This window comes from Dipodomys spectabilis, unplaced genomic scaffold (assembly GCF_019054845.1).
Source record: "Dipodomys spectabilis isolate Male_0828 unplaced genomic scaffold, ASM1905484v1 ptg000324l, whole genome shotgun sequence".
Taxonomy (NCBI): domain Eukaryota; kingdom Metazoa; phylum Chordata; class Mammalia; order Rodentia; family Heteromyidae; genus Dipodomys; species Dipodomys spectabilis.
In genome coordinates this window covers 3,444,132-3,458,057 of record NW_024871001.1, presented here as the reverse complement: position 1 = coordinate 3,458,057, position 13,926 = coordinate 3,444,132, and the positions used below count along the sequence as shown (strand labels likewise).

General features: G+C 40.1%; 1 protein-coding gene and 1 pseudogene across 1 annotated transcript in view; both read right to left on the bottom strand.

Moving 5' to 3' along the window:
• Tspan7 (tetraspanin 7) overlaps positions 1-7,340 on the bottom strand; it is a 114,811-nt gene extending 107,471 nt beyond the window's left edge. Inside the window, exon 1 of the mRNA XM_042702438.1 lies at positions 7,199-7,340. Coding sequence (XP_042558372.1) covers positions 7,199-7,279 — 81 coding nt within the window. The 5' untranslated portion in view covers positions 7,280-7,340. The remainder of the gene's footprint in view (positions 1-7,198) is intronic.
• Positions 4,400-4,510, bottom strand: LOC122128197 (annotated as a pseudogene).
• Positions 7,341-13,926: the final 6,586 nt, after the last annotated feature.

Here is a 13,926-nt window from a genome sequence, read left to right as displayed (position 1 = left end):
TTACTTGACTTACGTAACTGTAATCCCTCTGTACATCACCTTTACAATATAAATAAATAAATAGAAAATTACTAGAGAATTTGTTCCACCAAAATGAAGGAACAAATCAAGCAAGAGAAAGATAATATATCTATGAAATTGAGGGTTCATTATAAAAGAATTCATAATTCATCAGGATGATGATAAGGATAATTTTAATGATGTCCCCTGTAACAAAGGCCCAAAGAATACTAGTTCAAGTTTAAGGTCAGGATACTCAGACAAATGTCTCCAATACTAGGACTCTCATAGAATATATAAAGTGTTTGAATATACAGAGTAGAATATGGGAATAAATTAGTAAATATAAGCAAAGTATAAAGCAAGGCCATTCCTAACTTCAGGGAAAACAGAGAGACATATGATACATGACCTAGTAGCATTAATGAAATCACTGGCTACTGTTAAGCAAAAATGATATATAATTATAAAATGATAAATGAAATATCAGAGTCTACTCCAATATGCACAAGATCTGACTGTAGAAGAAAGGGCTAGATGCAAGAGAGCTAAATCTTAATCCTCCATAGTGTGATAACCACACCTAAAACTGAAAAGTTCAAAATTAAATACATTAAAAATGCAGGTAAAATATCAAAAGTAGCATTCTGTGACATTTGATATCTGGCATATAAGAGATTGTCGGAAGTGGCACTGTAGCTCAAGTGGTAGAGCGCTCACCTTGAGCTGAAGAGCTGAGGGACAGCGCCCAGGCCCAGAGTTCAAGCCCCACGACCGACAAAAAAAAAAAAGAGATTGTCAATGAATGTTTGCTGAATTGCAGTGACATGCAATTCAAATATGCTAAAGAATAAGCTTCAGTACAAGTCCCAATGCATTCTGTAAAATATCAGTTCTTGTCTTTAAGTTCTTTCACTTTCTATTTAACCTACAATACCTCAACTTTCTGGATGATGAAAGGAAAAAAATTATTGACTATTATTTTTCAAATCCCCCCAAATTAATGATGCTTCCCCCCTAAAATAACTACTATTTCACCATAAAAGAACTGAATAAAGAAATATACTCATTACCTTACTCATGAAACTGTTACCCCTCTGTACAGCATCCTTACAATAATTTTTTAAGAAAGAATAGCACTATTAATAAACTAACTACCACCTCCTTGGCTCATCACAAAAGAAATCAAATCATCAAATCCAATATATATTGGAAGGAAACAATGGCTGTTTCTCCTCATAATATTGTTTAGATATAATATATTTAACTTAGAACTCAGGCAAGTATTTAAAATACAATAAATTCATAAACCAAAACAGATTTTACCTGGTAATATGGTTATAATATTTCCCACTTGCTCTTTAATTGTATTTGTCAGGAAAGTAGGATAGTATGTTTTAAGATAGCTATCCTTTGTAATCAAGTTTTGTTATAATTTAAATTTTAAATAAAATATCCAGCAAACTAAATCACAAGTATATAATGATTGAATTATCTTTAAGATGAACAACTCTTTGTAAAATCTCTAGTCCATATGTTAGTAGCGGAGCAGATTTAAATTACCATGTATGGACTAAACATAACTCTTTTATAAAAAGCTTCCTCCTCCATTGACATGAATTAAAATAAATAACTGGGCCCAAAAGTAGTAAAGAATTTATTTTTCATTCATTTATTAACTAAGTAAATATTTCTTGAGTAAACCTACTATGTGCCAGGCACTATTTGCTAGTCTTTAAAGCACAAAATTACTTATTCTTAGGTGCATTTTTTCCTTCCTTTACTCGGAATCTGAAAATGGAACATATAAATCAAGGAAAATAATCTTTTTACTTAATATTCAGATGATGTCATATAATTGGAAGACAAATCAGCATATCCATTAGAACACACTGTATAAAAAGCCACCTACCTTTGGTCTTCAAATAAAGAAATATAGGGCTGGGTATGGCAGCAGATGCCTGTAATCTCAACTCCTCTGGAGACAGAGCAAAAAGTTAGCATGACTCCTACCTATCTCAACCAACAAGCTGGGGCACTTGTAATTCTATCTACACAGAAGGCAGAAGTAGTGTGATTTTGATCGAAGACTAGTCCTGGCAAAAAATATGATTCCCTAACTCAAAAATTAACTAAAGCATAAAAGGGCTTGCAGAGTGGCTCAAGTGGTACAAGGACTTGCCAAGCAAGAGTGAGGCCCCTAGTTTAAATCCCAGTAATTCCTAAAATATGAGTGAATATTCCTGTGAGTAAATATTCCTTGATCGTGGATGCAATAAAGAATTAGCCAGGTGCCGGTGGTTCACACCTGTAATCCTAGCTACTCAGAAAGCTGAGATCTGAGGATCACGGTTTGAAGCCAGCCAGGTCAGGAAAGTCCATGAGACACTGATTTCCAATTAACCAAAGCTGGAAGTGGAGCTGTGGCTCCACTAGCCTTGTGCAAAAATACCTAGGATACAACACCCAGACACCCGAGTTCAAGCCCCTGGATTGGTGCACAGATGTGTGCATGTGCACACACACATATTATGGCATACCATAGAGAATGTTGTTCTTCTTCCCTTTGATTGTGTTGCACATGCTTTGGAATGATATTTCGAATACTAAGTAAAATAACGAAATTGCTGGTGCTGTGGATACTTTCAATCAGTTCATTTGTTTCAAAGGGTTGTCCAGTATACTGTAGGATGGCCTCTACCCACTAGATGCCAGTAGCTCCCTCCCTATCTCTAACAAAAAATGTCTTCAAACATTGCCAATATGGAAGGATTGCTTCCTGTTGAAAACCACCACTTTAGAGAAACCTCTCAGAGAGGAAGAATGATTGTAGACAAAAAAGCAGATCTCTTTCTTAACTGCAGACTTCTAGTTTAGTACATGCCCAAGTACTTCCTGATACTACTGTCCAACACCATTTAAGATCTTTTAGCCCTAAGCTATACTGAAGTAATGGAAGAGACATTCAACTCAAACAACTCACAAAGAGCATGATTAAAATAATTGTACCTAATCACCCCTCCATCTTTTCCTCAGAAAAAAAACTAGTCATATTTTGCTAATTAGCATAATTCCACAAATTCTGACAAATATTTGAGTACTTACCATGTCCCAGACATTATAAAAGATGAGGAAGAAAGATTAATGTACCAATTGCACTTACTGAACAGAGAATTTTTGGCCCCAATATAGAAGGTTTTATTTTGTCCAAAACAGCACACAAAAAACATCCCCAACAGTACATAAACATCTAAGAATATAAAACATAGACCATTTCCCACAGCTCTCCTTTACATAGTAGAAAGATAAAGTGTAGCTGATGGGGGTAAAAGAAAGTTAGGTTAGCCAAGCACTAACATTCAAAGACCAGGTAAATGCCAACTTTAGTAGAAAAAGCAGTATTAAAGTAGTCCCTATGAAGCTGGGATTCACAGTTCAGAGAAATCATTATTATAAAAAGCTTTTAACATGTAATTTTGTGACATGGAATTCTGGCAAAGGATGAACAACAAAAGAAAGAATGGATAGATTTCTTTCCTTAAAATTAAACAAAAACCTCTATACTTCAAAGACATCAAGAAAAAGTGAAGACACAACACAAAGAATGGGAAAAATATTTGCAAATCAAATTTCTGAAGCCAGGAACTTATCATTATAGCTACTCAGGAGGCTGAGATCCTAGGATCATGGTTCAAAGCCAGCCAAGGCAGGAAGGTCCATGAGATTCTTATCTCCAATTAACTACCAAATCTAAAAAGCTGGAGGTAGAGCTGTGGCTTAAATGGTAGAACACTAGCCTTGAGCAAAAGAAGCTCAGAACAGTACTGGGGCACTGAGTTCAAGTCCCAGGACCAGGACAAAAAAAATAATATATCTGATAGGGGCTTATATACACAACATATAAAGGATCCTTTAATCTCAATAAAAAAGACAATACAAATAAAAATGGTCAAAGGATATAAACAGGCATTTCTTCAAGGAAAATATACTAATGTATAATAAGTGTGCAAAGAGATGTTCAACATCCATGTTCATCAGGACCATAATGAGATGTAAGTTTATGCTTACTTAGGATGGCTACAGTCGAAAACCAGAGACCAAAAAATATGCTAGCAAGGAGGTAAAGAAACTGGAACCCTCACAACTGGAGGGTATGTAAAATGATAGCAGTTGCTCTGGAAGACAGTATGGCAATTTTTCAAACAATCAAACAGAGTGACATGTGCCCCAGTAATTTGATGGCCAGAAATGAAAATATATGTTGATACAAAATTGATACATGAATGTTTTATAGCACCATTATTTATAATAGCCAATGACTCAATCCAAATGTTCATCAATGGACAATAGATTAACTAAATGTAGTAGTATTCCATATAAGGGAATATTATTTGATCATAAAAAAATGAAGTAGGTGGCAATGCCTTAACTGTATGCGTGTTGTCAGGCCCAAGGGCCTCCTCCATCCTTGACAAGGGAAGTGCTAACCTTCTCTCCTTTCATGAAAAAAAAAAAAAATGAAGGACTGCCTTGAAGACACTATGCTAAGTGGAAGAATCTAGTCACAACAGGACAAGTATTGTGTGGCCCTATACATATGAAATGTGTAGAATAGGAAAATCTACAGAGACACAAGTAGATTAGGATTTGCCTTGGGCTGGCATGAGCGTTACGTGGGGTATGGAATGCCAGCTAAAGGAAGGGAGCATGGTTTCTTGGAGGTGAAAAAATGTTCTGAAATTGTATATAGTGACAGTTCCATTTATCTGTGAATATACTAAAATATGCTGAATATATTCAAATATATTACTTACATATTTACATATATTAACATACCTTAAATTGGTGACTTACACGGCGTGTGAATTATATCTCAATAAAGCTGCTGTATAAAAACAGCATTTAGGTTGAGGTTTGTAATAAACACAGAATCATTTTTTTTTTAACCAGCATTTAAGACACAATGGAAAGAAGAGCATTTAGACTGTGCCTGATTAACAAACATGCCTTGTTTCTAATGTTTTCATGTCTGGAGGAATCTTATTCTTTTGGTTGTAGGAAATGATCCTTCAATGCTATTTAAACTAATGAAAATGCTGCAGATAAATATGTAAGAACATGAAAATCTTGACGGCATAAAAAAATTAAAATGTCGGCATCAAGGAGCTTCCAGAGAACATGAAATACAGTGGTTAAGATGTATTAGGAGGCATTAAGTAATTAGATTCATAGTATGGGTTGAGAGGTATCAGCAAGGAGAGTTAGAGTTTCTATGAAAGGCTAAGCCTTGTAAGACCCCCTTTACCAGCCTGCTGAGATGCAGAGAAAATAACCCAACTTCCAGTGTACCACAAACCTTATTTTTGAGGAAGCTAAAAATAATCCTTCATATAATTTGCTCCAAAAAAAGTAGGAAGTCAAGTAAATAATACAGAGCCAAACAAAAACAGATTTAAGGAAATACATAAAAAGCTAAACTAGTCCCCAGGAATGGCTACTAGGAAGTTTTCAGTAATCGGCATACGTAATTTTTTTTTTTCCAGACAAACAAGATAACATGATCCTGTGTGTGCATAGCTCACAATTCCACCAGAGATGGTTCAATCTGGGTTGTTTTCAGTACCAGTAATCAATTTATACATTTTCCTTATGCAATCTATTTTCCGATGCAATCTATCAATGTAGCACATCTCATTTGAAAGCTCCAGGTACATATACATGGTCCCTAGAGTCCAGAGTTTCCCAGACCTGAATATTTGCAACAAGGGAATGTGCGGGGGCATGAGGGATTTTTTTTTAATCCTTAATAAATCTCAGCTCCTTCTTCCTTGGCCCCTGCAAATACCCAAGTTCACGATCAAGCCAAGTCTGGGTGCCTCATCCAGCACTGTACTCCAGTTTCAAAGCAAAATTAGGGCTAATATGCGCGGTGGGAGGGGGGGGGGCAAGAAGGAAAACAACCAAAAATGAGACTGGTTTTTCCTACAGAGCCTCAGGTTTCAAAATGACTGCCTTGGAAGCTGAAATGACCCAAATTAGGAGGGGAGGGTATTTATTTCCTAAGGAGTAGCTGTGGTTTGGTATGGGAAGAGGGAACCGAGGGAGGGGGCATCAACGCCAAAAGAGAAAGAGCGGGGAATGGTCTTTAGATACCACCCACCTCTCCAAGTGAATCACTGCAGTGTCAGCCCTGCACTGATTCCATGAATTGCCAAACAGGATGAGGTAAGGCTCAAGCCTGGAGCCCCCTCTTCCTCCTCCTTTTTGTCCTCCCCCTTCTCCTCCCGCGCGCGCATCCCTCCGCGAGGTGCACCATGCAGCCCCCTGTGGCCCTGGCTGAGGGGCTGACGTCACCCTTCTGCATTGAGCTTCAAGGGCTTGGAAGCAGCACCAATTAGACTGAGAAGAGTTAGGGCGCTACCGCTCTCACCAAGTGGCGGGGGTCCTCTCCCAGGACCCTGCAGATGGGGTTCCCGCAGTGAACAGAATGACTAGATAAGGAATGTAAAGATGGAAGGGTGTGGGAAGAAGCGGGGGGGTCATAAGACTCATCTTCTAGGTCGCTGAGAAAGCTCAAAGATGCCCCTGGCTTATATAAGACCCTCTTTCCCTCGGTGTGCCTCCACGCGGTGGAGGCGCCTACCCCCCATTAGTGCGCTTCAGGGACTCTGGTCGCCCTTGCTCAAGCCGGCACAGGGCTTCAGGTGCCTCTCATTAACCGGATAGAGTCGGGAATTAACTAGAAACCTGGGATCAAACCCCGCGCTCTCTTCCCAACGCCGCCACAGGTTAGCTCAAAAGAGGCGCTGCGAATAGACTGGTAAAGGTAGGACATGAAGAGGAATCCAGAAAAGAAAACAAACCCGCAACATTCCCTGGGAGCTGACCCCATTCCGCGAGCTTAAAAAAGACATCAATGCATTAAAAGAAAAAAAAAAATCCCGAAAGGTCGACAACCTGCACTCACCCCCACTACACAACCAGCTGCAGTCTATACCAAGCAGAATTCAGGGTCCAAGCCACCCAGTCCTACACCCTACATGCTGAAGCTCGGACCCAGTACTAGGCTCCTGTCTCCTTGAGGAGGGGGCCACGATTTTTTAGTTTACTTCCCACCACCACCACCTTTCTTGCTAAGGGCATCATCATAAAGACTGGTGGACAGTGTCCCGGCCACTGGCCAGGCGTGGACACTCACCCAGAAGACGAAGGAGTAGATGATGAGGAGGGTTTTGAGACAGGTTATCACAGGTTTGGTCTCCATTCTCCTCGATGCCATACTACGGAGCTCCGGCGGCGGCGGTGGCGGCAGGCGGCGGGCGGGCGCGCGGGAGGGGGGAAGAGGCGGGGCGGGGCGGAGCGGAGGCGCGTGCCGCGAGAGGCCCCATGCGCGCGCAAGCTAAGCCGTGCGTGCGCGTGCGTGAACGCGCACCTCGCGGGGGGCTCTGCTCAATTTTCAGGCCGGGCAGCTTCTGCGCATGCTTGGTAAGCCTCCAACCCCAACCGTCTCGCGCAGGCTCAGACCCTTAGCCTAGGTGAGGGGTGGGGCGAGGTTCGGAGGAGGAAACCTGAGATCCTGCGGGCCAGTTCAAAGGTCATGGAACCTCTCCCACTGAGCTCAGGTTTTTAAGATTTCTACTTTTACAATGCACAGCCTGATATCTGTAAAATTGTCAGCACCTACGTGAAGATGCTGGTGACCCTAAAAATAAGTCACTTTTCTACATTTGGATGTCCAGCGGGCCTTATCAGATGTAAGTGACTCAATAGTCATGCCCTGGGCAGCAAGTAAGCCGTGTCTGTATCTGACACAGACTATGATAGGTGACCAGACACAGCTGAAAGAGTGGTCAGGAATTCAAGAGTCCCCAAATTCATACACCACCACAGATATTCACAGGTTCTCTCCTTTCTTGTTTAGATTTTTTTGTTAAGATTTTCTCATATTCAGCCATTTCTAAATGTACATATAATAAAGCCAAATGACAGTTAGGCACGAATCAACATTCTGCATATAAAATATTCAACAAATTAAAAAGAGATTTCAGGACCGAGAATGTGGCTTAGGGGTAGAGTGCTTGCCTAGCATGGATGAAGCCTTGGATTCTATTCCTCAGGATTACCACATAAACAGAAAAAGCCAGAAGTGACACTATGGCTTAAGTGGTAGAGTGCTAGCTAGAAGCTCAGGGACAGTGCCCAGGCTCTGAGTTCAAGCCTCAGGACTGACCATGGAGCGAATAAAGCTTGGCAAGAGCCTCTCAAGGTCAGTTGTTGCTAAACTAATTATTACCTCCAATGAGTTAGACATGGTCCCAGGTCAGTGAGGTCATTGTATAAATAGGCTTACAAATATGAGGAAGAGAACCTGGTTAAGGAAATGATCAATCATACAAAAGGTATTTTGTCTTGGAAGGGAGAGAAGAATATGAATACAAAGGAAAGAAAGTTAGAAATACATTTAAGTGGGGTGCCTCTGGTATAAAGGCAGAGGGACTACTGCACAGTGATTCTCAAAGCTGGCCATTCATTTGTATCACCTGGAAAGCTTTAATATACTTTTCTCTATGCCTGTGTACACTGCCAGCAATTCTGAGTTGCTTGGTATGAGGTAAAGACTCAGCAACTTTTAAGCTCTTCAGGTGGCTTTAATATGAAATAAGAGTTGCAAGTCACTTGCTGCCCAGTCAGTATCCTTAGCCACAAAAGGCTTTGGCCATGTATAATTACTGCTTAAAAGAGTCAAAGATCCCAATGTCCAGCCCAACATGGATAATTAGGCAAGTTACCAGGATATTCACACATGCCACCTACCAACTTGAAATAATAGCATTTCCATTTGTAGCTTTTGCCATGTACATAATTTTTGAAAACTTGGAATGCTCAAGCAAAAACTGTGTGTAAACTCTAAGTGCTGTAATGATATAAAGTAATGTAAATTCAGTGATGTATGTATTCAGTAATCTGATTCATAGGTAAGTTGAGATACTTCCTAACTAGATTCTTGCTACTTAAACTGTGATCTGTGATAGAGGGTGATGAACCAAGGACTGAGAGGATGGCACACTAAGGACTGAGTTTCCCAAGGATTAAGGGGGTTCTATGCATCTAGGAGTTTTCATTGTGGAAACTAGAAAAGGCTTGCGTGAACCAGGACAGCTTGCTACCCTGAAACAGGTAGGGAATGCCTCAAGGAGACAAGAGGAAAATTCTGGTCTTAGCCTGTTAACCCAATAAAAGTATGAAATGCATTTTCTTCTGCCTTCATCCTTGTGCTCTGTCAACAGCTTTGTCATATGTATCACAAGACCACAAGGCTAGATGAAGAGCCCCTTATGACTACACCAAGCTAAAACTAGTGAAGTTCAAGATAGCCACACAAATGACAAAAACAAGCCTTCTAGCTTCATTTGCTCTTCATTGACCTAAAATCACTAACATCAGCAGTCACTCATCTGGGCAAGGCACTGGTGACTTTCCTCTAGGTCGTTGTAGCTAATACCTCTATGATTTCAGAGTTACAACAACAATTAGTTAAGTTACTTTATAGGAAGTTGAAGGATGAGTTTACTAAAAGCATTGACTCTCTATTAAAGAGCAAATCCATTGTTTAGGACTTATCTAGCCTAAAATGCTTGCCATCTCTGCCGGCATATCCTCTCCCCTTTGCTGTCTCAATGTGAGTCAGGCTCTACTCAGCTCTGCATGTAGATGGACTGACCACTTGAGAAATGGTTAGTCCAAGACACTAAAACAAACAGTTTACTTGGCTCACTGTCTCTCGGAGCAGATGTATGTTTCTTCGACCCTGCCCTTGGGTTCCCTCAACAGTTCTAGCACCAAAAGATCTTCAGCCATATCATACGTATGGCCAGGACGTATTTACATGATGATATTTCCAGCTGTAATTCAGCAGTTCCTGAATGAAGTTGACTATCCATTAGCCATGAAGTACAAGGCCAGGATGTTGTGCACAAGAACAAAAATATTGTTTGAAACTGTGCCCAAGAAGAATGTACAGAGACCAAACTTCAGCCCACCCAGTCTTCAAAAACAAATAAAAGCTTGCTACTCTCTTATTCAGAGAGCAGCTGCCTGATAAACCCTCCACTTGGTCACTGCTTACCTCCTTTTGGCTCCAACTGAAATTGGCCAGTCCTGGCTGTTATCCTATACAGCTTTGCCTGTTTTGTTCGTAAAATATGATTTGGTCTCATTTCCACTTTTTCTATTATGTAAGGTCTCACCATCTGGTATCAACCCTATCCCTGAATTAACAGTACTGACTGATAGACAACTTGTGGAAATGTGGAATCTCTGACCCCTCCAGGCCTCACCCCAAACCTGTATCAACACACTCACCAGGGGATTCAGATATACCAGATGTCAATCAGGTGCTCATTAATTGAATTGTGTCCCACCTTCAGAAGGTTAACTTATTTGGAAGAAACCTTGTTGCAGGTATAATTATTTAAGTGATGACCAGGTCATACTGGAGTACTATGGGCCCTTAATCAAATATGATTGGTGTCCTTAAAAATAAAGAAGACAAGGGGAGAAGGAGATATAATGACAGTCATACTGGGAGAAGGCCATTTGACAACAGAGCAGAGATGAGAAACAACTGCAAAATGTCAAGGATCAATGGTTATTTCCAGAGGCTAGAAAGACACAGAGGAGGATTCAGCTCAGAATTAGAGGAGCATGGCTCTGGTGACACTTTGATTTTTTAGACTCCAAGCCTCCAGAATGGTTGGAAATTTTCAGTAGTTTTAATACAGCCAATCTGTGGTACTTTTTATACAGTCACCATAGAAAAGGAATAGGATTCACTGATCTATAGTTCCACTAAATGTTACCATAGTTACCAAACCAACCAGCAATTTCACTCTTAGGTGTATACCAAAAAGAATGGAAAATAGACAAAAATTGGCATATGAATGTTCATGTGAACATTCTTTGTAAGTAGAAATAAATAAGGTCCATCAGGGGATGAATAGATAATCTAAGTGTAAGATATCCATATAATGAAGTATTATTTAGCCATAAAAATTAATGAACTACCTGTTGTGTGAAACAACACAAATGAACCTTGTAAACATTAGTAAGTATAAGAAAGGACACAAAGATCATACAGTTTCTTATTCCTTTCATGTGAACTATCCAGGATGGATAGATCCATAGTCAGAAAGCAGAAGAGTGGCGGCCAGAGGCTAGGGGATATGGAGAGTTCTCTTGGACTGATGAGTGACTTCTGGATCTAGACAGTGGTGATGATTCCACAACACTGTAAATGCATTAAATGTCATGGGTAACATGTTACATTTATGTTATGTATATTTTGCCATACACAGAAATTACATAATATAATAAATACATAACCACAGCAAATCCAAAGCTCCTGCAGCCTGAGAGAAGGATGCATTTAAGAAACTAAATGAATGTCAGTAAGGCTCACTTGCAGAGGAAAAGAAGATGTACTTGAGGCTGCTGAGGGAGTCAAATCATCCAGGCCTTTTTAAGTGATAGGAATAATTTTAATCATTTGTCCAAAAGCAAGAGAAATTTTTGTTTGCTTGGAATTTAACAAGTACTTCAAGGAAAACTGAACTGCCATCAAATCATCTACCTGGTCCTGGCTTCTACTGTCACCCTCTCCATCTATTGTTCACCCAGCATCTACAGTGATCTTGCTCAAATACAAATCTTATTATGCCACTATTTTGCTTTAAAACTGTCCAATTTCGAGGAACTTCCATACTGCTTTCCAGAGTGGTTGAACAAGTTTACACCCTCACCAACAATGCAGTAGAATTCCTTTTTGGCCATATCCCCTCCAGCATCTGTTATTATTAGATTTCTTTTTTTGGGGGGGGGTCCAGTCGTGGGGCCTGAACTCTGGGCCTGGACGCTGTCCCTCAGCTCTTCAGCTCAAGGCTAGTGCTCTACCTCTTGAGCCACAGTGCCACTTCTGGATTTTTCTGTTTATGTGGTGCTGAGGAATCAAACCCAGGGCCTCATGCATGCAAGGCAAGCGCTCTACCACTGAGCCACCTTCCCAGCCCCTATTACTAGATTTCTTGATCATAGCTATTCTAACTGGGGTGAGGTGGAATCTCAATGTTGCTCTGATTTGCATTTCTTTTATGGCCAGAAGTTTTGAGCATTTCTTCATGTGTCTATCTGCCATTCTCATGTCCTCTTCAGAAAAGTTTCTCTTTAAGTCTCTAGCCCACTTATTAATGGGGTGGTTGTTTCTTTGAGGATTTTTTTTGGGGGGAGGGATTTAATTTTTTGAGTTCCAGGTATATTTTAGATATGAGACCCTTGTCCGTTGTATGGTTAGTGAAGCTCTTCTAATCCATGGGCTTTCGATTGATCTTGCTAGCCATGTCCTTTGCCATGCAGAAGCTTTGCAGTTTCATGCAATCCCATTTATCCAACCTTTCTTTGATTTGTTGTGTTTTGGGGTCTTTATTAAGAAAATTTCATCCTGTGCCCAAGAGCCCTAGTGTTTCTCCTATTCCTTCCTGTGATGTTTTTAGGGTGTCTGCTATGACTTCAAGGTCTTTGATCCATTTGGAGTTGATTCTGGTGCAGGGTGATAAAGGATCTAACTTTAGTTTTCTACATATGTTTAATCCATTTTGCCAGCACCATTTACTGAAGAGGCTGTCTTTCTTCCATTTTATTTTTTTAATTCTCTTTTTGAAGATTAGGTAGCTATAGGTCTATGGGTTCATTTCTGGGTCTTCAATTCTATTCCATTGGTCGTCAGGTCTCAGCCAGTACCAAGCTGTTTTAATTACTATGGCTTTGTAATAGAGCTCCCCTATGACCCAGCAATCCCATTTCTGGGCAGTTACCCAAATGATCACAAACAAGGCCATACTAAAGCACAACTATGTTTATCACAGCTTTGTTCACCATAGCTAAGATATGGAACCAACCCAGATGCCCCTCAGTAGATGAATGGATCAAGAAAATGTGGTATATATACACAATGGAATTCTATGCTTCCATTAGAAAGAGTGACACCTCCCCATTTGTAATGAAACGGAAAGACTTGGAAAAAATTATATTAAGTGAAGTAAGCCAGACCCAAAGAAACATAGGTCCCATGGTTTCCCTTATTTGCAATAATTAGTATATATCTAGAATAATCTTAGCACATGAGCAGAATAGCTCAGTAATTATGTACATATGACCCTATAAGATGATGTTAAGTGAAATAAACTCCAAGATATAGACACAAGAGATTTTACTTTGTTGTCGTTTTTAATGTACTATGTGATTTTTGATTTCTTTTGTATGTTTGTTCCCCTATGTTATATCTCTTATTGTCACTGTATGTGATTTTGGTACCCTGGTATTGTATATACATTTATTTTAATTAGGGAAGGGAAGGGGAGCAACAGAACAGTGAGACATAGGACAAGGGAGGAACCAATGCAATAGCGATACATATAAGACAATATGTTGGAAATGATCTGTACAACTTGGGGGTGGGGTGGAGGGGAGGTAATGTAGGAGAAAAATGAGGGAAAGGGTAATAAGTTTGACAAAAAATGTACTTATTACCTTACTTATGTAACTGTAACCCCTCTGTACATCACCTTGACAATAAAAATGAAAAAAAAACTTTGATGCCCCCCCCAATTCTAATTTTACCAGTTGCTGGTGGCCCATGTCTATAATCCTAGCTACTCAGGAGGCTGAGATCTGAGGATCGAAGTTTAAACCCAGCCCAGACAGGAAAATATCAGAATCCTGAGTAGCTAGGATTACAGGCATGAGTCACTGACACCCTGGTTCAACTCTTTCTATTTTTTTTGGCCACTATAGGGCTTGAACTCAGGGGGGGGAGGGGTCACTCGCTTGCTTGCATATGATTGGTGCTACTACTTGAGCCATGTCTCCAAACTA